Here is a 26615-nt window from a genome sequence, read left to right on the forward strand (position 1 = left end):
CCCCATGCAGTTGTGAGCATTAAATGAGCTGATGTTTAAACATTGTTTCTTGTCTCTTCCTTTCTAGCTTCTGGAGAAGCCTGGAGGGCCGTGTCCCACGTGACACATCTTGCCCTCTGACCTCTCACATTGCCCTAACTTCCTCTGTCCTCTCCAGAAAACACATAGAGACCCAGACCTCCATGTTGACCAATAGGAGGAGATAAGCTGTGGAGTGTGTGTGTGTGTGTGTGTGTGTGTGTGTGTGTGTGTGTGTGTGTGTGTGGTGGGACAGGAGGTTGTGTGGTTGTTGGAAGTGTCTGGACTACACCACCCGCCCACCCCAGTCTAGCCTAACTCTCAAGGGAGAATGAGTATTCAGCTGTCCCTTGATACAGTGGAAGATGTTGTAGGTTATGGCTCTGGATGGAATAGGAAAATGGAAATTCTTGAATTTCTGGAACATTTGATGTTATCAAGAGGATTATCCCTGGAGGATTAGCTGTTGCTTTTTACATGCCCAGAGTCACTCAGGCTGATACTCCAGCCACTGAGATGGACTCAGAACCTGCACCCAGACACCTAGCTGGAGACAAATCCCAGGGCTCCAAGTCAGGTCTTGCCAAGGGTTTCCCCCTGCTACCCTCCCTTGACCGTCCTCGGTGTTTCTGAACCTGAGCCCCCCAGACCCGGCTTGAGCTTGGTTCCCTGGGGTGATGCCCGGCAGAAGTAGTGGCTGTGCAGCCCTCACATTGCGCCTCCTTCCCGGGCTGGCAGGGTCTGGGTGGGCCCGCTGACTTTGTCTGTCCTTGCAGGCAGATTCCCCAGGCGACGGCTTCCATGAAGAATGGCAAATGGGAGCGGAAGAAGGTGAGCAGCCGGCCTTGCGTCACCCCACCTGGCTGGGTGCCCGAGGTCCACTCTGGGTGCTGACTTCCACTTCTTCGCCTGTTTGCAGTTCATGGGAACAGAGCTGAATGGAAAGATCCTAGGAATTCTTGGCCTGGGCAGAATTGGGAGAGAGGTGGCCACCCGGATGCAATCCTTTGGGATGAAGGTAAGAGGTCACCAGACCACTTTGATGTGGGGCTTCCCATAGCAATTTTGGAGGAGGCAGATTTGCTTGAGAGACGCTAAAGGCTTTGCCCTAGGAGAGCCTGACCCCCCCCCCTTTTAGAGCCCCTGAGTGAATGGGTGGCAAAGCCAGGGAGGGAGGGAACATTGGCCTGCTGATCTAGACCCTTGAATTCAACATCTGGGAATGCTTGGTGGAGGTCCTTCAGCTCTGGGGTGAGTAATTGCCTTGAGTCCCCATGGAGCTGAGAGGGGTCTTGTATCCTGCCCTGCCTTTCCTCCCCTTCTGCGAGGGCCTCCTTGTTTTGCTGGTTCTGTCTTCTGTGATAATTCAGAAACCAGGAGCAGATTTATAACCTTAAAACAGAGCAATTGTCCATCCGTCTTCTAGCTCCCCTCCACAGTCCAGAAGAGATTGAAAGGTGCTTGCCTATACGCTGTGAAATGATTGTGGAGTCCACGGTGGCCAGGAGACCTCACACATCTCTCAGAAATCATCCCTGACCCCCGCCGCCCACCAGGGCTCTCTCTTATACTATGCTGGGAGCTCAGTAGTTCTTCTAGTTGAGGGAGGGCTGTCATCAGTAGCAGTGCCACCCCCAGTCCCCGGGGCCAATCCAGGAGACCTTGCCGAGGCGGGAGGCCATTCAGCCAAGAGAGGAAGCCCACAGGGCTGCCCAGGTGGGCCAGAGAGATGTGGCCGCTGGGTCGGCTGGTGGCCGTCTCTATGTTTCCTGTGACTGTTGAGGGAGGGATTGTGGGTTCAAACTGCAGCCAGGAAAGCTTTAGTTAAACATTAAGGAAAATGGTTTTGAAAATCAGATCATTTCAGTTCTAGAAAAATTTACATAGAGCTGCTATGGAATTTTCCCTTTTTCCCTTGCTCCTTCCTTTCTGTATGTCCCTCCCACCTTCATTGCGTTAGAAGAGACTTTATAGATTAACCCTTAATTTTATGTCGACCTCTGGAGTTTGTAAGTTTTTGCTAAGGGCTCGCAGTAAATGGACGACGGATAAGAACCAGGTGGGCATCCCATTGTACCACAATCCACATCTTCTCTCCCCTGCCTCTACTTCCCACCCTATTAATTGAAGTCAGCCAGACATCGTTTCTAAGCCCCGCCGCACTGGGAAGGACGGGGATATTTTTCTGGCTCCCTGTGAGAGGTGGGTGTGGCCCAGCAGGCTCCATTGATCATGGAAACAAACCAAAGCCACGTCCTTTGTGCAGGGGTGGTTGTGCCGGGGTGGTGAGGTGCCATAAGCCACAGGGAGCACTTTCTCCTTTTTCCTCATTGGTGAGGGATCAAGGTAAAGGTTCAGCTCATGAAAAATTCTGATCACCTAAAAGCGGGGGTCAGGGTGAAGTAAAACTCGGGGCACAGGTAACCAAACAGGTGAGCGTTTCATTGATGATACAGTGACTTTGGGATGGTTGCCAGGCCCCAGCAGCCATTCTGTCACGTGCACTCCCGCATGGTGCCACAGCACACCAGGCTCTTCTAGCTCAGGAACGCTCATTGTCAAGGACTTGAGACTTTGGCAGTGACTGAAGTCAGACAAGAAGTCCCACCTCATGTCTTGAATAATTGAAGTGATGGATAAGATAAGCTTGTCTGTTCCTTTGGCACCACTCAGCTACTTAACCGCTGCCAGGGCTGCTTCCTAGAGGCATAGAAGGATGTAGGACCTTGAGCGTCAGCAGCGGAAGTGACTGACAGGGCCCAGCTCAGAGATGCCTAGAGCCTGCTTACGAGTGTTAATCTGTGTCTCTGGCATAGCACTCACCACATGCCCACATGTTTTATTCCCAGCATGGTTTTGAGGATGTTGGGTGCCTTTTTTGTGTTGCAGCATGTAGCTGCTTCGCTGGGGGTTTCTTCTGTCCAGATGTCTCTGGAGGGTTACTCTAGACTGTCTTGCTTCTGGGACATGCTCTTTGAAAACCCAAAACACACCTCGGGATGTCCCCCCAACCCCAGCCCCTCAAGAGCAGCCTGGCTCTGGTCCTTTCCCACTGGCCCAAGTGGTGTCTCTTCGTGCTCACTTTGACCCAGCTCCTTAACATGTTTCCAGGTCCCAACACATCGGGACCTGCTCACTTTGATCCAGCTCCTTAACATGTTTCCAGGTCCCAACACATTCTTAATCTCGTCTCAGGGCAGCAGGTCACTGACCTGCATCATCTGAACCTCGGTTCATGTTCAAGCAGTTGTGGAGAGCAAGATTTTCTAAAGGGCAAGGAAGGAAGATTCTTGAACAAATTGTAAAAGAGATGATTTATCAGCATCCAAACAGGATGCTGTCTGATTAGCGTTTATGAAACACAAGTTGTTTCAAACTAGTCTTGGTCTCTCTTTGGAAATCAGTATTAAACTGGTAATATCATGGGACTCCCTAGATGTCATGTATCTTGACTATTTAAAATTATATTGTAATCATGTAATAAGTCAGTGCATTCTCATAAAAACTGAAATATAGATAAAGGTCTCCTAGATGACCATACCAATCAGAGTTTCCTCACAGGTAACGTCAGTTTGATCTGTGTCATCTCAGATTTTTTCTATGCATTTATATGGAATGCATACAGTTCTATGCCTATAGAGGAATTCTATTTCTAGAGAGAATGGAATATTGTGCATGTTGTTAAGATAAAAACGTATGTCTTGGAATAAATAGATTTACCATATTTTAAAACCGTTGCATGGAATTCCTTTGTAGGGATAAATTGCTTTTATCTGGCTATTCCCTCAGTGATGGACATTTAGATTGTTTGCAGATGTGGACTTTAGCAAGCGTTGGTGAGGTCTTTCATGATACCCTTGCGGTTAAGATGGAGACCGTGAGCATGGTGCTAAGGGTTTAGTAACTGGTTGAAAGATGGATCCGACTCAGTCTGTAGGGAGACTGTACAGGATGGTGCAGGGCTCTGCCTTGTCCACCATTCTCATCAACAGCCTGGATGATGTGTCATTTGTGGATGACAGGAAGCAGGGAGAAAAGTAGTAAATAATTAAAAGTGCAGAATCAGGTCCTAAAAGACATTCGAAGTCTAGGATAGTTGGGCACTGTAATAGAAACTTTGTTTGGGATACATCAGTGCCCTACATATGAGCCTCCAGAGCAACTAGACTTGGGTGTAGAGGTGAGTATAAAAGGCTTTTTCCAGGGGAGGAGGCCTCTGACAACAGTGCAGTGTGGTTAACAGTGAGTGCTGTGATTGATAGAAAAGTTTATGTGACTTTTGGCAGCATTAAAAGAAGTATGACATTCAGAGCAAGGGAGGTGACATTCTTCATGCTCTGTACTGATCAGCCCCTGTGTGAGTATTTGAGCAGTCAAAGACCCCAAGTTCTGGGAGACTGTGAAAGCTTTGGAGACAGAGGGTGATGGTGAGGGACCTCATGTCTGTGTTTCCTAAGAATGGGCTGAAGGCACTGGGGTCACTGAGCCCATCAAGACTTGGGAGTCATAGTGGAGGCCTTCAAATAGCTAAATAGAAGTCCTATAGAAGAGTCATTCTCTCTAAGAAGTAGATCCAGGGAGGACCACTAGGTGTAAGCTAGAGGGGCAGAGCTACAGAGCTGGCCCCCAATGGAATGAATGGTCTCAGGAGGGAGTGAGTCCCGCATCTCTGCAGATATACCTGCAAGACCGGATAACCACTTGGCCAGCATGTGAAGAGGGGGTGTGAACATAGACGCAGATGCCCTGTGAGCCCTGACGTCTGTGAACATCCGTCATCCCAATGGGCTACCACTTTCTTTAAACTGTGAAATGGTCCTGGCAGTGAGTTTACTGTGTGGTCCTAGGCAATGGTGTCAAATTATTAAGGACTGGGTTTGTTACAGTAACTTGGGAGAACAACCTAATTAAAGACATAGAGTGGACCAGTAGTCGTAGGGGACACTTTGAGCAGTTCCGGCTGGGCTGGCTCGGGCGAAACAGCAAAGCTTGTAAAGGTTATCTTTATCATCCTCTTCTCTCCTGGCACCTGGGAACAGATCCTGTTCCTGATCTGTCATCAAGCTGTTCATCACTAATTAAACTGCTAATGGACAACTATTATCTGACCCTCTCTAAGGTATCAGGATTTAAACTATCCGAAACTACTCTTCGGATAGTTTCATTTTGTTACAAGGAAAATGTTTTGGTGAAAAGTGTGTGCAAAAAAAAGTGTAACAGATGAAATCATGGTTTTCCCCGTTTTTCCAACATGCCCAGGGAAAATGTCCTCCCTAAGCAAACCGGACTGTGAAAGCGGGGCACCATTCATGGCTTTCTCTTGTGTGACTGAACAGGCATCAAAACAGATGGACGGTTTTCATTTTCACCAATACTAAAAAAGTGTAGCTGATGCAGGACCTCTGTCTACCATTCTTGCTCCAAGTGACAGCAGTACCTGCTCTTCTAGGGTCATGGAACTCCTCCAGACCTGGGAAGTCTCAGCTCCTACATTATGAGCCCCAGTATTACTGATTCCACTTGGCATCATTTTGAGTTTATACTTCAACATAATACTTTCAGATATATGGTGGTTGGGTGAAAACTATTTCCCTGGTAAAACTGTTACTTTTATAAATGTGTAGAATAAAAGCTATTAAATAGTTAAAGAAAAAAAAGGGCTCCCCTTCATATCACAGGAGCTGTAAGGAGAGACCTTCTTGGGCTCAGATACTGGGGGTGGACCACCCCTTTCCCTTCCTTTCTTTGTGACTGTCTGGTCACTTAAGGAAGGGGGAGCTTAGCCAGGCGGAGATCGGTGGGGGAAGAGCCCACTTATGCCAGCACAGGCCTAGAAGGAGCCTTGGTTTCCACCTTAGAGCAGCTGCTGACTTTGCTTTGAGCCACAGGTGCAGATGTGGGTTTCAGTATAATTCTGGCAGCCTGCAGCCTGCTGGTGTTCTGAATCATTTGGGTCTTGCACTCTGTAATGTTCTTTCTACTTGAAACTTTTTCTCAATAGTGTTGCTGGATAACAGGTTATAACTCTGGAGGCTCAACTCACTCAAGCTGGCCTGTCCCCTAGAATGGGTCAACAGGCCCCAGCCAGCCAGGGGCTGAGCCTTGCACTTTCTTTTCAGGGTTTTCTGTGAGGAGCAGACCAGCATCTCTTAACAGTTTCTTTTTGGCCAGTGTTGTGATGAGTCTGACCTTAGCCCAGAGGGATGGACGTTGAACCCGAGCCACCAGTTGTCACCGATTCTTTCAGGTCCTGCTAATATTTACTGAGATCTGCTGTGTTAGATACTGTGCTTACAATGACCCTCTGGGGTCACTATTATTACCCCAGTTTTACAGATAAGGAAACTGAGGCCCAGGGAGGTTATGTGATACGCTCAAGATAATAGGACGAATAAGGGGTGGAGTCCAGCTCAGACTCTGGGCCTCCTGAGTTCCAATCTGGGGCTCTTTGCCGCACTCCACCACCGCCGTCTTTATCCCTGATCCCTGCTCGTTAATCAGCCCCTGCCCCGTGTCCCTGTGCTCAGCCATTCGCCGGACAGGCAGCTGCCATCTCAGTCTGGTACCTGGAATTCCGACTGCCCTAGAGCAGTGGTTTTCAAATACTTTCAGATATAGAATAAGGACCTGGGGTATGGGCCCAGAAAGAGAGCAGGTGATGGGGCTCTGGGCCTTCACCTCTGCACCTTTGAATTGATCTGGTTTTATTTATTTATTTATTTATTTATTTTTGGCTGTGTTGGGTCTTCGTTTCTGTGCGAGGGCTTTCTCTAGTTGTGGCAAGCGGGGGCCACTCTTCATCGCGGTGCGCGGGCCTCTCACTATCGCGGCCCCTCCCGTTGCGGGGCACAGGCTCCTGACGCGCAGGCTCAGTAATTGTGGCTCACGGGCCTAGTTGCTCCGCGGCATGTGGGATCCTCCCAGACCAGGGCTAGAACCCGTGTCCCCTGCGTTGGCAGGCAGATTCTCAACCACTGCGCCACCAAGGAAGCCCCTGATCTGGTTTTATACTGAGTTTCTGTGTAAGGTTTCATCGTGTTGGGGGAGAGCACCAATGCTAAGCCCGAAGATTGGCTCTGGGGTAGAGAGAGGGCGAGACCGTTAGGCTCCTCTGTTGGAGCCCCTTTACCTTGCAGGCCTCCTGGCTCTCCTCCATCCACGGTTAGCCAGGGTACCGGGAGCAGCGTGCTCAGCCTCCCAAGGCTGCCTTCTAGGACGGCAGCTAGGAGGTCGCCCTGGAGCACCGCTTGAAAATCTAGGGTTCCTCTGCTGCCCCAACATCAGGAGTCCTGGCGTGGGGTGAGGTGGGGCATCCCTTTATGCAGCTCCCCAAGGCTCGTCTCTAGGAATCATAGATGTGTGTAACCGCGAGTGCATCATAGATGTGTGTAACCGCGAGTGCCCTGACTTCTGCACATGAGGACATCTGACCTATCCAGGATACATTAGGACCCGACTCAGGCCTGATATCACCCTTTTTATCTCTGGCAACGTGGTCCCCCTGATATAAGAAGCCCAGCCCTTAGTTGAGTTCAGCTCCTGTCCGCCCTGGGTATTTTGAGCGAAAAATGAGAACAGGGTAGAATTCTTCCCCTGCAGTTGTCTGCAGATGAACGAGGTACTGTTTCTCTGTGAAAGAAAGCTGAGTCGGGGCCTGCTGACCGCTGTGGCAGATGCTTATCCCTCCTCTTCCCCCCACCCCACCCCGTCCACTTCCCTTTAGCCCCAGGCAGCTGCAGCGGGGGCACTGGGCCAGGCTTGGCCTGCAGGACCCTTCCTCCCGGCAGCCCCATGCTGCTTCTTGGCTCCTAGGAGCCCAGAGCCAATAGAGTTGTGTGAACCCCCTCCATCGGGCTTGGCTGTGTGACCTCCGTTGGTGTCCCTGTCCTCTTCCCGCTCCACATGAGGAAAAGTACATCTGGCTTAGAGATGAACGGGGCCGTTGTTCCAGCCAGCCTCAGAGCCCACGGACAAAGAAGACTTGTGAGAACACAGGGCAGGATCCTCTCCCCTCCCCCGGGCGTTTCATCCGCCCCACGAGAAATGAGGAGGTTACATCTGGGGGAATGGCCACGTGGGGCTGAGGTGGTCACGAGCTCACGATCCTGTAGGGCGTCCGGGAGGCAGCCTCTTTCTCCCAAACCTCTGCCGGAGGTCGGAGTGGGACCCACCCGGCGTTTTTTGTCCCACAAGGCTGATGATGAAAAATGTGATCCAAAAGCGACACCTCGTTCATAACCGTTTTCAGTTTCCTCTCTAGGAGTGCTGACTTGATATAGCAATCTTCTGTGCCATTATTTTCTAAAATAACTTGTATATTTCCCTAATTTCAAAAGAAATTCATGATCAGTGGGGGAAAGTTAAATGAGCGTAGGAAAGCATAAAGGGGAAAAGTTAATCCTACCACCTAGAGGTGACCACTGTTGAAGTTCTTTCTGTTTGTTTTTGTTTAATCCTGGGCCAACTCTGTACATTTTCTCAGGGCTAAGGGAGCTTTCTTTTCGTGGAATATTGAATTGCTGGAAGTCAGAGCAGCGGGTGACTTTGAAATCATCCACCTGCTTCTTTACGTAGAGTGGAGGACCCAGGTCTGGAGGCGCTGACTCGCACCTTGACACACAGTCGACAGCGACTGAGGCAGGACTCAGGCCCAGCTCCTGGTTCACTGGTTCAGAGGCCGTATCCTGGGTCCTGCCAGCCTGACCAGCTCAGTCGGCTGTCCTGCCTTCTTGAGGACATCCATGCCTTTGAGACATGGACCAAGCCCATGGAGAAAGCCCTGGGAAGGCTTCCGGGGTAGACCAGGCAGAAAGTGGGTAGGTCTTTGCTGTAGCAAGAGGTGGATGATTTTCACCTGGTTGCACATGCATCCCTGCTGCTTGTGCTGCCTTGGCAACCTTTAAAGCATTATCCCTGCTGAGAGGTGTGTGGCTGACACCCAAGATTCCTTCTGATGTAGGAGAGATGTTTCCATCTCATTCTTCTCCTGTTTTCTCAGGTGGGGCTGTGGGCTCCTCACTCCACCCCTGATTAGAGGGTAGGCGTTAGGAGTGCAGGCCCTGGAGTCAGAATACTTGTGTCCCAGCTCTACCACTTGCTACTTTTATGACCTTGGCTAAAGCATTTAACCTCCGCCTTAGTTTCCTCATATGTAAAACAGGGAACTAATAGTACCTAAGGAGGTTTGAGACACATAGTGAATGCTAAAGATGTTTGCCATTATCAGCTATGAGTCTGTGTCCTTTCTTCCTTCTCCTGAGCTTTATCTTCTCCAGCTTTCCCTCTTCCCATCAATATGTGATGACCTTTAGCTGATTTCATAGGGTTGATGAAGTTTACACCCCCGAGTTTCTTGTCTGCCCCCATCTCCCAGGAGTCAAACTTCCCTCCTTCTCCTCAGCCTCAGGGAGGTCCCTCTGCTTTGGGGGCCCACCCCTTCCCCGGCCAGCCCAGACCAGGCTTCTTTCTGGGTCCTCCGCACCCACGGTGCCTTTATGTCTCACTTTCCTCCTCTTGGTGTCCTTCCCCACCCCAGTCAAACCTGCCTTGTTGAAAGGATTTGTCGTTAGTCATTTATACCTCTCTGCGCGATTAGTCACCAAGTTGTGCCTTCCAAAACGAGATGCACTTTAAGTCTTGTTAAAAGAAACTTCAAGAGAGGGGACCGTACTCTCCCCGCCGGTGTCAGCACTGGTGTTTCACCCTCTTCCCCAGTGGCGAGTCCCGTCTCCTTGGTAACCCGCTCTTGCACCACCACTGCCCTCCTCCCTCATCTCTTCCTCACTCTGTTGAAGTGGGCGGTGCATCTGCCTCTGTCTTCTGGCCTGTGGGGCCTCCGGCTGCAGCCAGCTTCTCCCCCATTTCCCTTGTGCCCTCGACCGCGTCACCGCTTCCCACAGGATCGTCCTGCCTCACGTGGGCTCCCCACTTTCCAAGGGCGTCTGAGCTCCACTGGTCCAACCGCACACCAGCTGTTCCTGCACCCGTTCGTGGTTCAGAGCTTGGAGGTGGGCGAACCTGCCTTTGAACTCTGGCGCCGCCCCCTCCAGTGTGTAAGCTCCACTTCCTTCAGCTCTAATGAAGGAAGAAGAATAGTGCCAACACGGTTGTATTGTCGTGAGAGGTAGACAGGTGTTGGGGAAGGCTTAACTGTAGTGTGGGGCACAGGGTCAGTGCTCCATAAATGGTTGCCATGACTAATAATACCAGTGCTAATAATTAACAGTGACACTTAACGCTCCCTCTCTGACTTCCCCAGACCATAGGGTATGACCCCATCATTTCGCCAGAGGTCTCGGCCTCCTTCGGTGTGCAGCAGGTGCCCTTGGAGGAGATCTGGCCTCTCTGTGACTTTATCACTGTGCACACACCTCTCCTGCCTTCCACCACAGGTAGGTGTGTCCCTACCTTGTGGGTTGGCCACAGAAGCCACAGACCAGATAAGGGTGGGCTCTCAGTCTGGGCTTTCTGCCTATGCTGGGGACCAGCTGTGGCGGTGGTCCATCCAGATCCTGTGAGCATGGAGCATGGTGATGTCTTGTTACACGGCCTTGCATCAGACTGAGGAGGGGTGAGTTGGCTGGAAATGCACAGGGTCTGTGTGAGCTGGGTCAACATGCAACACCAGTGACCCCATGAATACTTCCTGGGACCACTGCAGGAAGCACTAATATCTCAGGGATATTTGGGATGTTTCTAAATTGAGTCTGGTCCAAATCCATGACAAGGACTCCTGCCCCAGAGCATCTGAGAAGGGAGCAGTGAGACCAGAAAGACCGTGGTCCCCCAGAAAGGAGGTGTGTGGGGAAGAGCTGGTGGGGGGAAGAGAGGGCCTCTGAAGCTGGTGCAGGTGCCAGTGCAGTGGGGAGAACACGGGGATCCCCACACCATTGCCGCAGGAAAGCGCCTCCCTCCGTTCCAGGCCTGCTGAACGACAGCACCTTCGCCCAGTGCAAGAAGGGGGTGCGTGTGGTGAACTGTGCTCGCGGAGGGATTGTGGATGAAGGCGCCCTGCTCCGGGCCCTGCAGTCGGGTCAGTGTGCCGGAGCCGCGCTGGACGTGTTCGCAGAAGTGAGTGCCTGCTCAGTGTCGGTGGGGAGGGGAGACCAGAGCAGAAAGACTTGGGCTGCAAGCCCAGCTGTGCAAAGACCTTGAGCTTCCTGTCTCTAGCGGGAGAAGTTGTGTCGCCAAAAATAACACGTCTGTGGTTTGAAGAGCCCGGTGCAGAGCCCGGTACAGAGGCAGCCGTGCTGACTTCTGCAAAACTCAGATTTTATATAGGACCCATTCCTGGGCTCGGGCTCCTGGACGGCTACGCTGTTGATAAGTTCAGAGGAAGACAGAGCAGCAGATCAGTTCTGAGGTGGAGGATTTGGGGCAGGCAGAGAGGGGTTTAAGGTATTGATACAGATCTCTGGTGAAATGACTCCCACTGCCAAGAAGACATTCCACCCAGTGTCTGTGGGCTTTCCTTTCCCTTCCTCTCTTCCCGCAGAGGGGAGGAAGCCGAGGATACTGGTTAGACGTGTTCCCCTGGTCCCAGAGGCTGCTGTCCCTAGGTCTCTGTGCAGGAGCAGAGATGTAGCATCTGCTCACCCACTGCCCCCATCCTGCCCTCACACCCGATAGCGTTCCCACTTGAATCCTGTCCACCTCTCTTAAAAATCCCACCTCAGCATCGGAGATCGGGGAAAAAGCACGGGCTTTGGATTAGGCAGTGGGGGTTTGCTGGTTACCAGCTTTGTGACCTTGGCAAGACCCTGGCCCTCTGACCCCCTGTAGCACTCAGTGTCTGTTCCCTGCCCAGGGCACAGCATGCGTTGGGTTTGTGGTCCTGGTCATCTCTCTCAGCTACATCGTCAGCTCCTTGAAGGCAAGGGTGTGCCTGACCCTTGTTTATATCGCCGTCTCCCTAACACAGCACCTTCCCCCTGCTCTCTTTGGCCTCCCCATGGCACTTATTACTCTGCGGCCGGGCACTCACAGACCTATGTGGCTAAATCCCGTGGGAGCCGATAGAGTCCTGGGGAGAATGACCAGAAGAGAGGAGGCCTAAGTAACATGCCCAAGGCCCCCACATTGTGCCCAGTGAGCAGAAGGGATGGAAGGGGCACTGGAGGGTGGGGTAGGGGTGGCCAGGTGGGCCGCCTGTCCTGGTGAGAGCCAGGATGCAACACCCGTGCGGAATGCCCACAGAGAGGCTGCCTCTGTGCTAAGAGCTGACAGTAGGTGCTGAGGGGTGGACTGGCGTTGGGGCAGTGGGTAGAGGGGAAAAACCAGCATCAGCTATAACAGCTACCACTGGTTGAGAACCTCCTTTATTACTGCATAATCTCCATCATAGTGTTAGGAGATGGGTAGTAGTAACCCATTTTATAGATAGGGAAACTGAGGCTCAGAGAGATGGAGATTTGCCCAAAAGCACATAGGTAGTAAGTGGTGGAGCTGAGATTGGAATCCGGTCTACAGCTCTGTCTACTCTGCTGTGATGCAACATTCATGAGGAAGACGGTTATTATTGTGTCCAGTGACCTCTTACAGAAGTAGGAGGCAGCATCACCCCTGCCCTCTTCCCCTCCAACTCCCTGGGGCCGATCTGTAGCGGCCCACCCGGAGATGTCTCTTTCTGGGCAGGAGCCACCCCGGAACCGGGCCTTGGTGGACCACGAGAATGTCATCAGCTGCCCCCACCTGGGCGCCAGCACCAAGGAGGCCCAGAGCCGCTGCGGGGAGGAAATTGCCATCCAGTTCGTGGACATGGTGAAGGGGAAATCTCTGGCGGGAGTTGTAAGTATGCCATGCGGGGCTGGGCCCGGAGGTCAGAGGGAAGAGCTGCAGAAGGGCGCGTTGTTGCTGGGACCAGATTCAGCCCTGGGGGCCGAAGATAAGGGACTGTACTTGAGCCAGCGCTCTGGGTGGGGTGGCAGGAGCTGCCCCTGCTTAGTCTTGAGAGCTGAGGCCCGGCAGCAGGGAGCCAGCTTAGCTTGTTTATATCGTAGGCTCACTGCTGAGATTGTGGTTTTTCCCAGTGCCCTGCCTCTGGAGAAAGGCTCCTTTGTTCTCCACAGGCCTTGGGAGTGAAGGAGTGTGGCTGGCATGATGGCAGGATGCCCGAGGTAGGGGCAGGTGGGGGACGGCCTGTGGAGAAAGCCCTGAGAGGGCGTCCTCACCTCGTAACCCCGAGCGCTCGCCTTTCATCCCATCTCTCTTAGAAGCCTGGGCAGGGATGCCCTGCCCAGAAGCCTGCGCCCATCTTCCCCATAGGAACCCTCCAAGCCAGCTGGCCCCCTTTCTTTCCCCAAATCATGGTTTCTTGACTGCGCTCACAGTGGGCCCTTCCTGGCATGTGTTCCTCTTCCAAGCTGAACCTGACTTTATACTTCAAGTCCTGTCTCATTCACTCAGTCTTCAGATGGTCCCTAAGCTCCAGTGGGTACCAGATACTGTCAGAGCCCTTTGGGGATATGGAGGTGAATAAGGAAGGAATAGCTGTCCATCGGGGGGCTCGCGCGCCACCTGCCCCTTCACGAAGGCTTGCTTGGCCTTTCTAGCTCCATCCCAACCCTTTTGCAGTAAGCCACATTCTCTCCTATTATTGAGGTTTCATGAGTTTATATCTTAGTTCTTAATTAAGTTCTAAGTTCTCAGAGGACAAACAAACAAAAAAAACACCACCAAAACCAAAAGGATGTAAGCTTCTCTGCAGTTCATGTGGCTCCGCCTGGAGCATTTAACCAATAATGAATGAGAGTTGGGGTGCGGCTGGGGGGTAGTCCCTGACCCTCCTGGCTGACCCTCAACACAGGCATTTTCGCTTCTGAGGACAGAACTGCGGCAGGAGAGACACAGGATGCTTTGTTCAACCCTGCCAGCCCTGGTTCAAGAGCCCAGGCCACTGTGGCCTCTACACCCTGAGAAAATAAGGGCGCCTACTGCTGTCCCGTAGGAGGGCTTTCGGGGGCAGCCATCGCAGGTGCGACGGGCAGGCTGGGACAGCCTGGCAGTGGCCACAGCTCGGTGGTCAACAAGGACGCTTACCCATCCGTGTCTGCACCCTCTCTCTGCACTGTGTCTGTGGGCTTCTCATGACAGGACACGCTTTCTCACTCCCTTTTCATGCCGTGGGCTTCTGAGCGGTTCATTCCTGCCCCGTGAGGCTGGTGGGGACCCAGGCGAGGTTTGGGCCACCGTGACCATTGCCACCCAGTCTGGGCTGGGCTTTTCTTTTTTCTGTCCACTCACAAGGCGGGGTGCAGCCCTCAGCGGTGCAGCCCTTATGAGTTATACAGGGAGTGGTGGCATTCCAGGCCTTTTCATGACGGGGACTCCTTAACACCAGCTCCATCAAATGGGCCCACAAAATGTCCCCTTCTTACTTAAGAGGTCACATCTCCTAGTCCGATTGTTAAATTTAGGCAAATTGAACTCTCCAGCCACAACGGCTGGTGGGGTAGAGTAGGCATTTGTAAGAAAGACGTTTGTCACATGGGAAACTCCTCTGTCCCTCATTCTTTACCGGGTCCTCTCCAGTTCAATTCTGCTCTAACGTGAGGCACAGACTAGCGTTAGGGTCAGGTTGGTGCCCCAGTGCATTGGCTCTTCCTGGAGCCTCCCACTCATCTTCTAGAGAAGACAGACGCTCCTTTTACTCAGCAGACCTGGGGGAAGCACCGCCCTGGCCTGTGCAGGCATCTGACCAAGCGTGGCGCCTGCCTTTGGGGCTTCTCAGTTGAGCACTTTCCCGCTGCCTGCTGTAGGCTTTCACACCCCAGCTGTGGCCTGGCCCTTCAGTTCTCCCCCTGCAGCTCTGGGACTCACTGCCCTTTCTGTGCCCTTCGGAGAGGATCAAAGGGGGCCCGGCCGCAGGGTGCGATCACACCAGGCTGCCCCTTAACACAGAAGGGTCTGCTGTGGTGTCCCGCCTCCTTGGTTGTTTCTGTCATCACAAGTCTCTCTTCTTTAATTCTCTGCCAGTTGTATCTTTATGAAAACAGGAATAGAAGCCTCCACGTTTTCTTTTCATTACATCTTAGAGCTGCCTGATTGATTTGCATCCAACCCGGGTTTCTAATTAAATCCTTCTTAGATGGTTCTCTTTACAAGTTGCCTCAGCATAAGTGGCCAGATACTTAACTCAGAGCCACAAGATGGAATAGACATTTTGACACAGAACAAGCTGGTTTTTGTTATCAAGTCCCTGCTGGGGGTCCAGCCAGCCAGACCCTAGACTTACAACGTCAGAAGATTACGTGGCTTCTGCCTTCTTCAACTGCCCAGCCGGCCTGTGGTGGACTTCACAGGAGTCAACTTTTAAAGAGTGATAGGATCATCAAAAACGTGTGAATCCAGGGAGTTCCCTGGTGGTCTAGTGTTTAGGATTCTGCGCTTTCACTGCCATGGCCTGGGTTCAATCCCTGGTTGGGGAGCTGAGATTCCACAAGCTGCGTGGCATGACCAAAAAAAAAAAAGGTATATAAATCCAGCCTTACAAATTGTGATATTTTGACAGAGTGTTTTGTGACAATGTAAAAACACATTTTAAAAAATCAACATGGAAAATAAAAATGAAGGCAAATTAGGAATGCCATCCCAGAGAGACACACCACTCTAGGTCCAAGTGATCTGTGACTCCCCATATGTTTTTTATTTTTAAAAAAATTTTTTTAAAAATGTATTTATTTTATCTATTTAGTTTTGGCTGCGTTGGGTCTTCGTTGCTGCACGTGGGCTTTCTCTAGTTGCGGCGAGCGGGGGCTACTCTTTGTTGCGGTGCATGGGCTTCTCATTGCAGTGGCTTCTCTTGTTGCGGAGCACAGGCTCTAGGCACGTGGGCTTCAGTAGTTGTGGCTCGCGGGTTCAGTAGTTGTGGCTCGCGGGCTCTAGAACGCAGGCTCAGTAGTTGTGCTGCACGGGCTTAGTTGCTCCGCGGCATGTGGGATCTTCCCGGACCAGGGCTCGAACCCGTGTGCCCTGCATTGGCAGGTGGATTCTTAACCACTGCGCCACCAGGGAAGCCCTCCCCATATGTTTTATGTCAAAGACCCATCTTCCTTCCCCAGCACAGGAGAAACAAGTCTCCGGTGGAGTGGTTTGGGGGCGCTGGCACATGTTCAGAGAAGTGGGAGATGTCCTTCTCCCCATCTTCCCACTCCCCGTCTGGCAGTTTGAAGTGGTCTTAGCCTTTTGTGCCCTTTTCTGGCTCTATAGCTCTCCTCAGCTATGGGAACAGGTTGTTGTCACCTTGTTGGTGGCTAATGGAGGTTGTCACCCCCCAGGCACCCAAAGCAAGGGTGGCCCCATGCCACCTGCTCTCCACGTGGAGCTGAGTCTCGACAATAAGACCTTGTTTGGGAGCCGAGTTGGGCAGGTGTGCCCTGTCCCATCCCTTCCTGACCTCTGCCCTGCTCCCCTTTCTCTGCAGGTGAACGCCCAGGCCCTTACCAGTGCCTTCTCTCCACACACCAAGCCTTGGATTGGTCTGGCAGAAGCTCTTGGGGCACTGATGCAAGCCTGGGCTGGGTCCCCCAAAGGGACCATCCAGGTGGTAACACAGGGTGAGCCGGGAACTCTGCAGAGGGAGAGGGAAGAGGGGCGTGGACTCGGCACCCCACCGGGTGTGTCTGCTGCAGGCCACAGACCAGTGAGGGACTCAGAGGTGACCCTGCTCTCGTGACTCCGCGTTTCACATTTGGTCTGAGTATGGCTTGCTTGCTACTGAGGAGGATGGGTACAAAAAGTTATTGGGAAATATACTTAACTTTCGTAAATCACGTTTATACAGTATTTTTAAGACGTGCATGTTTGGGGTGCAAGAGGGACCTCCGTAAGATTTGGAATTTCACATGAGAGGCAGTAGGATTGGTGGAGGGAGTCCGGGTGAAGCAGCAGAACATTTTATTCTGGTTTTGACCCAGTTGCCTACCTGCTGTGGGACTTTTCCTTCTCTGAGCTGTGAGTTCTTCACCTGTGAAGTGAAAGCCGGGGCGGGTGTGTCAGATGAAGCAGGCGGTGAGGACATTTTGTGCTCTGTGACATCCTAAGGTGGGCCCTCGGGCAGGCTGATGCCCGCAGGGGCATTTGCTCAGCCGGGGAGTGGGGACGGGAGCAGCACCCGCTGTCTGCCCTTCCGCAGGCTCTGGCCGCCTTTGCAGTGGGTCCAGCCCTGTGCAGGCGTGGTTGAGAGACCGGGGAGGGCCCCGGTCCCCTGAACCCTGCAGGGGCTTGTCCTCCCCGTTGACTGTTGGGCATCCCCTCACGTGGGGAGAGACTGGAGTGGAGGCAGGTAGACCCTGAGCATTGCCGGTACCAGGCAGGGGCAGAGCCAGAGGCCTCACTGGCCGGGGTGCCGAGGCCTCAAGGAGACAAGACAGGGACGTGGGCCCAGCTGCTTTAGTCGCCCCTTCCTGCTTCCATTTCCTGAGGCCGGCAAGGGCATGAGTGCCGGGTAGGGATAAGAGTAGGATATTTTTCAAGTGTCCCTTTGGGGAATGACAGGCAAGCCAGGGTGGACAGGCCAGGGGCAGGTGTGCGGGGCAGCAGAGTTAGGCTGGGTTCTGGAGAAGAGTTTCTTAAACTGGTGTAGCGCGTCCCCAGTGTCCTGGCCTGGACCCCTCGTGTGTCCCCCACCCCGGCCACCTCTCTGCCTGCAGAGGAAAGCAGAACTGCCTGGCAGGCTGGAGTTGGGCCCCCAGGTCAGTGAGGAGCCGTGACCCAGAGCTCGGGGCCAGCGATGTGCTGCCCACTCCCTTGTTGTTCTACACACAGTGGTCTTACAGCGGCTTCTCTGGGTCCCCAGGATTGTCCCTGAAGAACTCTGGGAACTGCCTGACCCCCGCCGTCATCGTCGGCCTCCTGAAGGATGCTTCCCGTCAGGTGGAGGTGAACCTGGTGAACGCCAAGCTGCTGGTGAACGAGACCGGCCTCAATGTGCGCACCCCTCCCCTCCCCTCCCCTCCCCTCCATCCCCTCCATCCCGGGTCTGCACTGCTTTTCTTGCCTGCGTTCAGAGCACCTTGCAGCTCTGCTCCCCGAGTGAGCGGGAGCCCTGGGCGCCGGTCCTGCAGGTGACAGTGTCTGCCTGTGAGAAGTAGCCGTGATCTCTTCACTTGCAGAGTGGAGATACCACCAGCCCCGAGCATCGCTGCGAGTGAACTAATACTCGTGCAGGTGCTTTGTGTATAAGTGCTCTGTGAGTGGGAGGGGCAGCAGTAGCCCCAGTTCACAGCTGAGGAGATCGAGGAGCCAGGCTGGGAGCTGGGAGATAGCCCGGCGTGCTCGGCCCCCGATTCTCCAACCAGTGCTCCTTTACCACGGCACCCGGGTTCCTGGTTAGTCTGCAAACTCTGGGAGCTCGCCGCACATCCTTTTAGCCTCTGCCGCCCCTCGTGGCTTCCCTTTGGCGTCTTCCCTTCCGGTTCCCGTTTTAGACTGAAGTCTGTGTTTCTCAGCCAGTGGGAGCTGGCAGAGGCAGTGGGCAGTAGAGCTCTCACGTCCCCCTTCCTCTCCCCCCACTGCTCTCCTATATCCCAGGCAGGCCACTGCTTCTGTACAGGGAGCAGTAAGTCAGAGAAGGAGAGACCAGGCTGGATCAGCCTCTGGTGACCGTCCTGCTCATCTCAGCCCTTCTCACAGCCCTGCCTCCCTCCCTCCCACCTTCTCCCCACTTCCCACCGTCCAGCCCAAGCCTTTACCTGCACCTGGCAGATCTCTTCGCCCTCCCTTTAGGGAGGAAGCTCACGCTCAGGGCCACCAGGCTTCCCCGTCTGCCCTCTCCCCCTGCCCTGAGTTGCTGAGCGTGGCAGCAGGGCTGAAGCCCTATAAATTGGCGATTAGGCCTAGGGAGGGGGTGGGCGTCACTGTGCCTTTTTGCCTTTTCTCTGCAGGTGACCACTTCCCACAGCCCTGCTGCACCAGGGGACCAGGGCTGCGGGGAATGCCTCCTGACCGTGGCCCTGGCAGGTGCCCCCTACCAGGCCGTGGGCTGGGTCCAGGGCACCACGCCTGTGCTGCAGGCACTCAACGGAGCTGTCTTCAGACCGGAGGTGCCTCTCCACCGGGGCCTGCCCCTGCTCATGTTCAGGGCTCACCCCTCCAACCCTGCGATGCTGCCGACCATGATTGGTGAGGAGGGGCCTTGAGGCAGCGGTGGGTGTGTGTTGAGGGCTCTGTCCTGGGACTGGGCTCCGTGGACTTCTGCCTCCTTCAGCCCCTCTCCATGCCTGCCGGCATCACTGGATCTGCCGCAGGTTCCAGAACATTTGGGGAGCCGGTACGGAGTTCTGAGGCTAAGTGCCTTATCTAAGGTCATAGAGCGGTGCGTCAGGGGTAGGGCCCCAGAGCCCCTCTTGTTAGGCAGGTGCTCACCACAGTAAGGACACAGCTGAGAACTGCCTGTAGAGCTGTATCCCAGGAGCTCAGAATTAAGTTGCAGGTTTCCTTCTGACCGCAGGCCCGGCGGTGGCCAGCCTGATCCAACAAAGCACGTCAGGGCATCCCCTCCAGATGTCGTGGGCATCTTGGATCTGCTCCTGTCCCCTGGCGCTTGGGCTACTGGGAGTTCTGGAGCACTTCCAAGTATGGCAGAGAGTGAGTGTGTCCACAGGCCCCAAAGGGCCTAATTTCACTATCGTTGCCAGCTGCCCAGGGGAACTTTCCCCCGCTTTTCCCCCTTGCTGATGGTCTGGATAAAACTGGCAGCCAGCAAGTCCAGCTCTGGCTCTTCGTGGCTGGTCTTCCCTCCCCTGCCTTGCCTGACGGCCAGGGTGTTCCTAAAGCCTGCAGAATAGTGAGGGACCTGGGCAGAGCCCTTTGTTCCCTGTCTCAGCGCTTTGATTCTGAGACCATCACCCCCGTTGCAACATTGATCTTGGGAACTCAAGACTTGTGAGCCTGCTCCCAGCCTCTTGCTTCTCCTTCCCCCGAGCCCTGTGCCAACCAGGGGTTTCTTCTACTTCCAGGCCTCCTGGAAGAGGCAGAGGTGCAGCTGCTGTCCTACCAGACCTCAATGGTGTCAGATGGGGAGACCTGGCACGTCATGGGCATCTCCTCCCTGCTGCCCAGCCTGGAGCCCTGGAAGCAGCACACGACCGAGGCTTTCCAGTTCCACTTCTAACCTTGGGCTCACTTGTCCCAGCCTCGTGGGATTTCCTGAAGAAACACACCCACTGGGAGAGGAGAGCCACATTCCTGGGGCTGACACTGCTTGTGTCTCATCTGACCCCTGTCGTACAGCAATAACCACCCAATAAAGAGCCTACCCCGTACTCTCCGGGCACCTTTGTGTTGTCATTACCCTGAAGAGCCACCAGAGGGCATCCGCAGGCAGCCGTGGGGCTGGGCTTTTGTTGCAGGAGGGTAGGACATGTAAAGGGAGATCCAGATGGGCGGACTGCACGCCTGCCTGTGGGTACTCTGAAGAGAACCCCGTCTCCTGTCTCTCAAGTTTCTAAGAGACATTTTTACAGGAACAAAACTCAAGGTATTTGAGCAAATTCCTATGCTATTTCAGATATCCCTTCCATCTGGGAATTTAGATGCACATTGAAAATATAATTCAACAAACATGTACAACATTATGTGCCAGGCACTGGGTTAGATGCTCTGCCTAGGAGGAGGAGGATTAAAGCTCAGGCTGCTCCCATAGAAGTCTCCATCTGCTGGGGGGACAGAGCACACAGAGGTCACTGGAAGCAGTGAGGAAAGTGCCACAACAGGTGTACATGAATTCTGTTGAGAGCAGAGGAGGAAGTAATTAGAGCTGTGGATGGTGGTTCCCAGGAGATGTTTGGAAAGGTTTCATAAGGGGAAGAAAGTGTGAGTAAAGGCACAGGGCCTGAAGATGTTTGGTGAGATCACAAAGCCAGCTCAGTATGGGTTGGGCAGTATCTTACTTGATTTTTTTTTTTTAAAGATGATTTTCACAAAACATGGCAGACTGGTACTCCTGCACCCTAAGGGTTTCACCTTTTGAGAGTTTTTTACTCCATCTGTAGCGGATGATCCCTTCCTACCTTATGCCCAGCAGCATCTGTTTTGGAGACAAGGCAGGCTAAGAAGGCCCGGCACCGGGAAGCTGATTGGCAGTGGCAGGAGCAAACCCATCACTGTGGCCTCAGAGCTGTGATTGAACCAAAGGTCGGTAGAAGCTCCACCCGTAACCGCTGGCTGTGCTGACCTCTGCTGTGAGCTCATAACGTGTATTAGGGCCTTGCAGTAGCAGAGCTGGAAGGGGATGGGCCTGAACAGCAAGGTGGCTTTGAGCTGCTTTGACCGTGAGCACAGTGTTTAATTCCCCTAAGCCTTTGTTCCCTCATCAGTAAGAGGGATAACGAAGCCTCTCAGGATTTAATGGCTTAAAAACGTGGTGTATGGGAAGTGCCCGAGGCACTTGGCTTCTTCATCCCTATGTCTTTCTTTAAGAGCAGACGACCAGGTCTCAGTCGCTTACGTAGAATCCCATGCACCAAAGGGCCCTCCCTTTGCCCTTGTGGTAATATTCTGCCAGATCTGGACGTGGGGTGTCCTGACATCAGACAGCCCATTCTCTCTGCCTGGAAAGAGATCAAGAAACATCTGGTGGAGGGGAGGGCGGTGGTGGCGCTGGAGCCCATCGATAGCTAGAAAAACAGGCTGAAATTGATAAGTTAAAACTCAGTTAAAAATTGAGCTCAATCTTCAGCCTCTCAGCCTCTTCTCAGAAACCCCTAGACAAACCATATTCTGTGCTCTAAGGTGGTCAAAACAATTCTAGAAACCCAAATTACTTGAGCATCCCCAAATATCTTCCTAGACATGGGTGGCTTGTGAAGGCATGGGACACATTCACTGTATCACCCTGTCCTGTGGCTGTCCACGTAAACTCTCCTAAATTTAAAAAGGCAAGATTAAGTTCAAGATCCAGCTGGTGCTGTTTACTCCTTCGCGTTGCTCTGTGGTTTGTGGCATCTCTGCACCGCCTAACTTTAGAGTGGAATTTCCTTCTTGTGTGTCTTGGCTGGGAAGCAGAAGGTTTGCTGAAAGCTCAGTGAGGGAGGCAGACAAATACTGGGACAGGAGGGAACTGGCCTCTGAATGCTGGTTCCTGGGACTCTGAGATTCAGAAACGTACGTACGTGTGTGTGTGTGTGTGTTTCGTATGTCCCCTGGAGACCAGAAGTTGCCTCATGGTCAGTGGGCTGGACCACTCTCCACATCTGTTTCAATATACTGTGACATGTTGGTATTCTTGCTTGAGATGCGTGTAACAGGCCTCAATGCCTTTATCAAGTCATCACTCCATCCTCTCCTGCTGTAGGTTGTCCTGGGTGATTTTTTGCCCACATAGGGAAGTTCTTTATCTGCATGATAGTAGCCGAACTTAGGGTGAAAATGTGACCGGGCAACTGGAAAATCATTCCCTCATATGCTGACCTTAAACAGGGGGAGAAGGCTTTGTTCAGAGCCAGCAGGAGTCAGTTTTAATGAAGTAGATGCCGGAGCTACCAGAGGAAGTCCTAGGGCTTAGTATCAAAGTCAGTGAAGAGGGGGAAAGGAAGGGGCTGGAAACCTCTGTGCACTGGTGACAATGACCAGTGCCCTCCTGGGTGACCTGCAGCTGAACCAGGGCTCATATTCTGCCGGCGTGCACGGTATGGGCAGCACCTTGATAGTCTCATTAAATATTTTTAATATCACCCCCACATAGTGTCCAAATGACTCACAAGTGGCAGCAGTCCTGGCTGCGGCATTTGGTGACACAGAAGGTCCTGGTTGCTCAGGCCACCAAGACCCCCCAGCAAACTATGTGGATAGAAGGCAAGGCCCGGAGTCTCCTGCCTCAAGAGCTCAGGTGATTATTGTACTAAGTGAACTAAGTCAGACAGAGAAAGACAAATATCATACGACATTGCTTTTATGCAGAATCTGAAAAAAAAAAAAAAAAAAAGACACAAATGAACTTATTTACAAAACAGAAACAGACTCAGAGACTAAGAGAATGAACTTATGGTTACCAGGGGGGAAGGATGAGAGGGAGGGATAGATTGGGAGTTTGGGATTGACACGTATACACTGCTGTATTTAAGATAGGTAAACAACAGGGACCTACTGTATAGCCCAGGGAACTCTGCTCAATATTCTATAATAACATAAATGGGAAAAGAATTTGAAAAAGAATAGATACATGTATATATATAACTGAATCACTTAGCTCTACACCTGAAACTAACACAACACTGTTAATCGACTATGCTCCAATATAAAATAAAAATAAAAAAAAAAGAACTCAGATGAATAAGGGCTTTGCTCCCACGACTACAGACACTACTCCAGAGGTCCTAGGAAAGGCATACATTGTCCTGCCAGGGCTGCCAACTAGACTGAGGGCCCCCAAACAGCTTGCTGAGGAGGGGCAGGCAATGGGGGTCAGCCAAGGGGGGTTGCTGGGTGGCAGCTACAGCTGGTGTAATAGAGCAGGGGTTCAGCGAGCAGCTGGAGAGGGCCTGGGAAGGGAGTCAGCTGATGCAGGATTAGCGCTCACGCAGCGCTTTATCTCGGATTTTCTGGTGCCTGTTGTGAAACGAACAGCCTGGAGCAAGCAGTGAAGTGGGCGGGCCCAGCACCTCATCCCCCTGTGCCCAGTGTCCTGTTATCCCTAGGGCGGCCTGCCCACGCCAGCCCTCCTCCCCACTGACAGAAGCCATCCTCCCTCCTCCAAAGTGCCCCTTTTCTTGCTGGGGTGCCAGAGGAAACTTTCTACAAGTCAATAAGTTAATAACTTAAATAACTTCACGCCCCTGAACCATTGCTATTTTACAAGAAGATCCTAGATAAAGCAGTGCCCTAGCTCAAGAGGGAAAAACCATCCTCTAAGGTTCACGCCCCTGAACCATTGCTATTTTACAAGAAGATCCTAGATAAAGCAGTGCCCTAGCTCAAGAGGGAAAAACCATCCTCTAAGGGAAAAATTTCCTGCTAGGGATTGAAACAATGTTTTTGGCTGGAGGGGCCCAAAACATAACCTATTAACCTCTGCCCTGTGTTCACTTGTGCCGATAACACCAAAAAGGCATGAGACCAAGGAGCTTTGGTGCTCAGCTCCTGAAGTCTTTTCTGGCCCCTGTCTGCTGGTTCTGTAAGGTGTCTTAAGATCAGGGAAGGAAGCTGAGGGTGGAGGCTGTGTTTCACCCTTTGTTTCCCCTGTACCTCTCAGAGAATGGAATTGGAAGGGAGAGAGGGAGGGTGTGAGGTGAGTGCTCGGCAAGTTCACTGCCGTGGGTGTACATGCGGGTGGGGAGAGTGGGACCTCAGAGCCAGGGGGTCCAACAGGTTTCTCTGTGTGACAGCTGCTGCACTGGTTTGTGTTCTGGTTGCCAAGAAATATGGGAGTTATTCCCTCCTCCCCTACTTTTTAATTGTGTTATATTAGCTTAGTACCAAACATAAAATTTAGAAATTCACAGAAAACCCTAAGGAACAAAGAACTAACAGCACAGAAATTTAATAATAACAATAACCACAAAGCTATAACAAATGAGAGGCAGGTTATCTGGATCTTGAAGGAGACAATGGATCTGCCACATTTCCGGTCTGTGACTCAAGGCTGAGCCTTCCCTCCATCCCTCCATCTCCCTCTTCACAAAGGGCTCCTCCAGCACCACAAGCCCATGACAGTGAATGCAGCAGGGAAAGGCATGAAGGACCCACTAAGGATGGCCCCTCACTCTACAGGACCAGTGCTTTGGGGGGCTGCTGTGTCCAATCCAGTCTATTTACCAGCTAAGAGTGGGGGACATTTATACGATCGAGAGAGGGCAGAAATTCTATAGCATACTTTTGCAAGGAACCTCTCCACATATCTGTAAAGTTTAAAGAAACAAAAGAAGGACATTCAGTCATGAGTCTCACCCTGGGCATCCCCCCTTTCCCCATACCTGCTCCTTACCCGAGGCAGGCTCTCCTGAAGATATCCCGAGGTCTGGGGTGTTCCACTGCCCTTCCAGCAACAAACCTGGACGCCTGAGGGCCCTGAGCCCAACACCATGGGAGCCAAGGCTGGGAGGTGGGCAGGGTCCGCATGACGCGTCCTGTCTGTGATGGGAGAGCAGGCTGGGCAGTGCAGAGGCAGAGCTCCGCAGAGCACTGCACTGACATACAATCTTTATTTCAGCTAACATCTCACTGCTGTAGGTTCATGGCTCCTGTGAGACAAGGATGAGGCCCAGCTTTTCTTTTCTTGGTACAATGCTGCTTAAGCATGTGGACCAGGAGAGGGAGGGAACCTGACTTGGAAGCTCTCCCTTGAAAAATCCCAATTCTCTCTCTCTTTCTCTGTCTCTTCTTTCTCCTCTCTCTCTCTCTCTCTCTGCTTCTGATGACTGAACTAGCTTGACACATTTAATGGCCCCCTCTTTGCCACTGACTTGCCCTTAAGAACCATATGACAAACAGACAACAGATAAGCAGACCAACAGGTGACTCCCTGGTAGCGCCAAAGTCTGATGAGTTGCTCATGGAGCTTGCCGTTCTCAACCATACCCTGCAGCCTGGCCGGTCGGCCCCCTTTCCAACCTCGCTTACCTCCTAACATCCCAGAGGCACACTTCAGTTGCCCCACAGGGCTGAGAACGCTGGCAGTGGTTAGGAGTGAACAGAGGACGCCCCTTTATCCTGCAGTTTTCCTGTTTTATCCAGGTATCTCGTTTACCCAGGACTTCTTCCTCATCTTTCCCTGTTCCCTACCCTGCCCTTGGCAAACTTTTTTAGTCTTCCCCCTTCATATACCAAAGTAGGGGGAAAAATTTAAAAACAGGAAAATATAGATGAAGTATTCGGGCGCAGGGATTGATCTGTTGAGATTTATGGGTTGTAAAAGAAATTGCTTCTCACACTTCCATTCTGCGTATCTTCCCAATTCGGAAGATTAACTGAAGGCAGATATCTGGGTCCATGCACTACAAGATTCTAATTCTGAATCTTTGATTTTCCTTTAAAAAGTACCATAAAGAATTCTCCTATTTCTCTTCCCGATTCCATCCTCTTCCATCAAACTCTTCTCTCCTTATGCCCCTCTCCGCTTATTTCCCAAATCTCACTTCTCCTCCCCAGAAGGAATCGCAAGATGGGAAGATTGGTCACAGCCCCTTAGCCTAAGGTTCCCTCCAGCCAAGGCTTCTGCCTCTCACAGAATCCCCAGCACCCTGTTTCCTTATGAGTCTCTCCAACACACTGGTGTGTTCCTTCTCTGATGTTCTTCATCTTTGTTACCAACTCGCCCCATTGGAGTAATGAGTTCCATAGGTTCACAGCCTGCCTGCTTCTGTTATGGATGCTAATTTTGTTTCTATCAAGCTTCTAGGGGAGCTTCCTATCATGAGTAGATCAGGTAAACAAGTTGACTCTTTTTTTCAGATTCAAGATTTAAGAGCATGCCCCTCCCCCAGCTTTTGCCTTAGGCAAAGAGCCCCAAGAGTTTTACTTGGTCCTCGTGGTACAAACTCCCCACCTCTGATCATTTTGGAAGCTACGAACCCTCTCTGGCCTGTTTACACTCTCAGAACTGCATCTGTTACCCAGAGGAAAATCTTTAAGCCACCTACACTCTAAAATTTCACTCATCACCT

At 52.3% G+C, this 26615-nt stretch overlaps 1 protein-coding gene across 1 annotated transcript in view; it reads left to right on the plus strand.

The window, feature by feature from the left end:
* Positions 1 to 20276, plus strand: part of PHGDH (phosphoglycerate dehydrogenase) — a 31525-nt gene extending 11249 nt beyond the window's left edge. Inside the window, exons 4-12 of the mRNA XM_036864571.1 lie at positions 795 to 849; positions 938 to 1036; positions 10277 to 10409; positions 10940 to 11088; positions 12652 to 12804; positions 16439 to 16571; positions 17813 to 17943; positions 18900 to 19137; positions 19974 to 20276. Coding sequence (XP_036720466.1) covers positions 795 to 849; positions 938 to 1036; positions 10277 to 10409; positions 10940 to 11088; positions 12652 to 12804; positions 16439 to 16571; positions 17813 to 17943; positions 18900 to 19137; positions 19974 to 20128 — 1246 coding nt within the window. The 3' untranslated portion in view covers positions 20129 to 20276. The remainder of the gene's footprint in view (positions 1 to 794; positions 850 to 937; positions 1037 to 10276; positions 10410 to 10939; positions 11089 to 12651; positions 12805 to 16438; positions 16572 to 17812; positions 17944 to 18899; positions 19138 to 19973) is intronic.
* Positions 20277 to 26615: the final 6339 nt, after the last annotated feature.

Source organism: Balaenoptera musculus, chromosome 1, assembly GCF_009873245.2.
Source record: "Balaenoptera musculus isolate JJ_BM4_2016_0621 chromosome 1, mBalMus1.pri.v3, whole genome shotgun sequence".
In the NCBI taxonomy this organism is placed as follows: domain Eukaryota; kingdom Metazoa; phylum Chordata; class Mammalia; order Artiodactyla; family Balaenopteridae; genus Balaenoptera; species Balaenoptera musculus.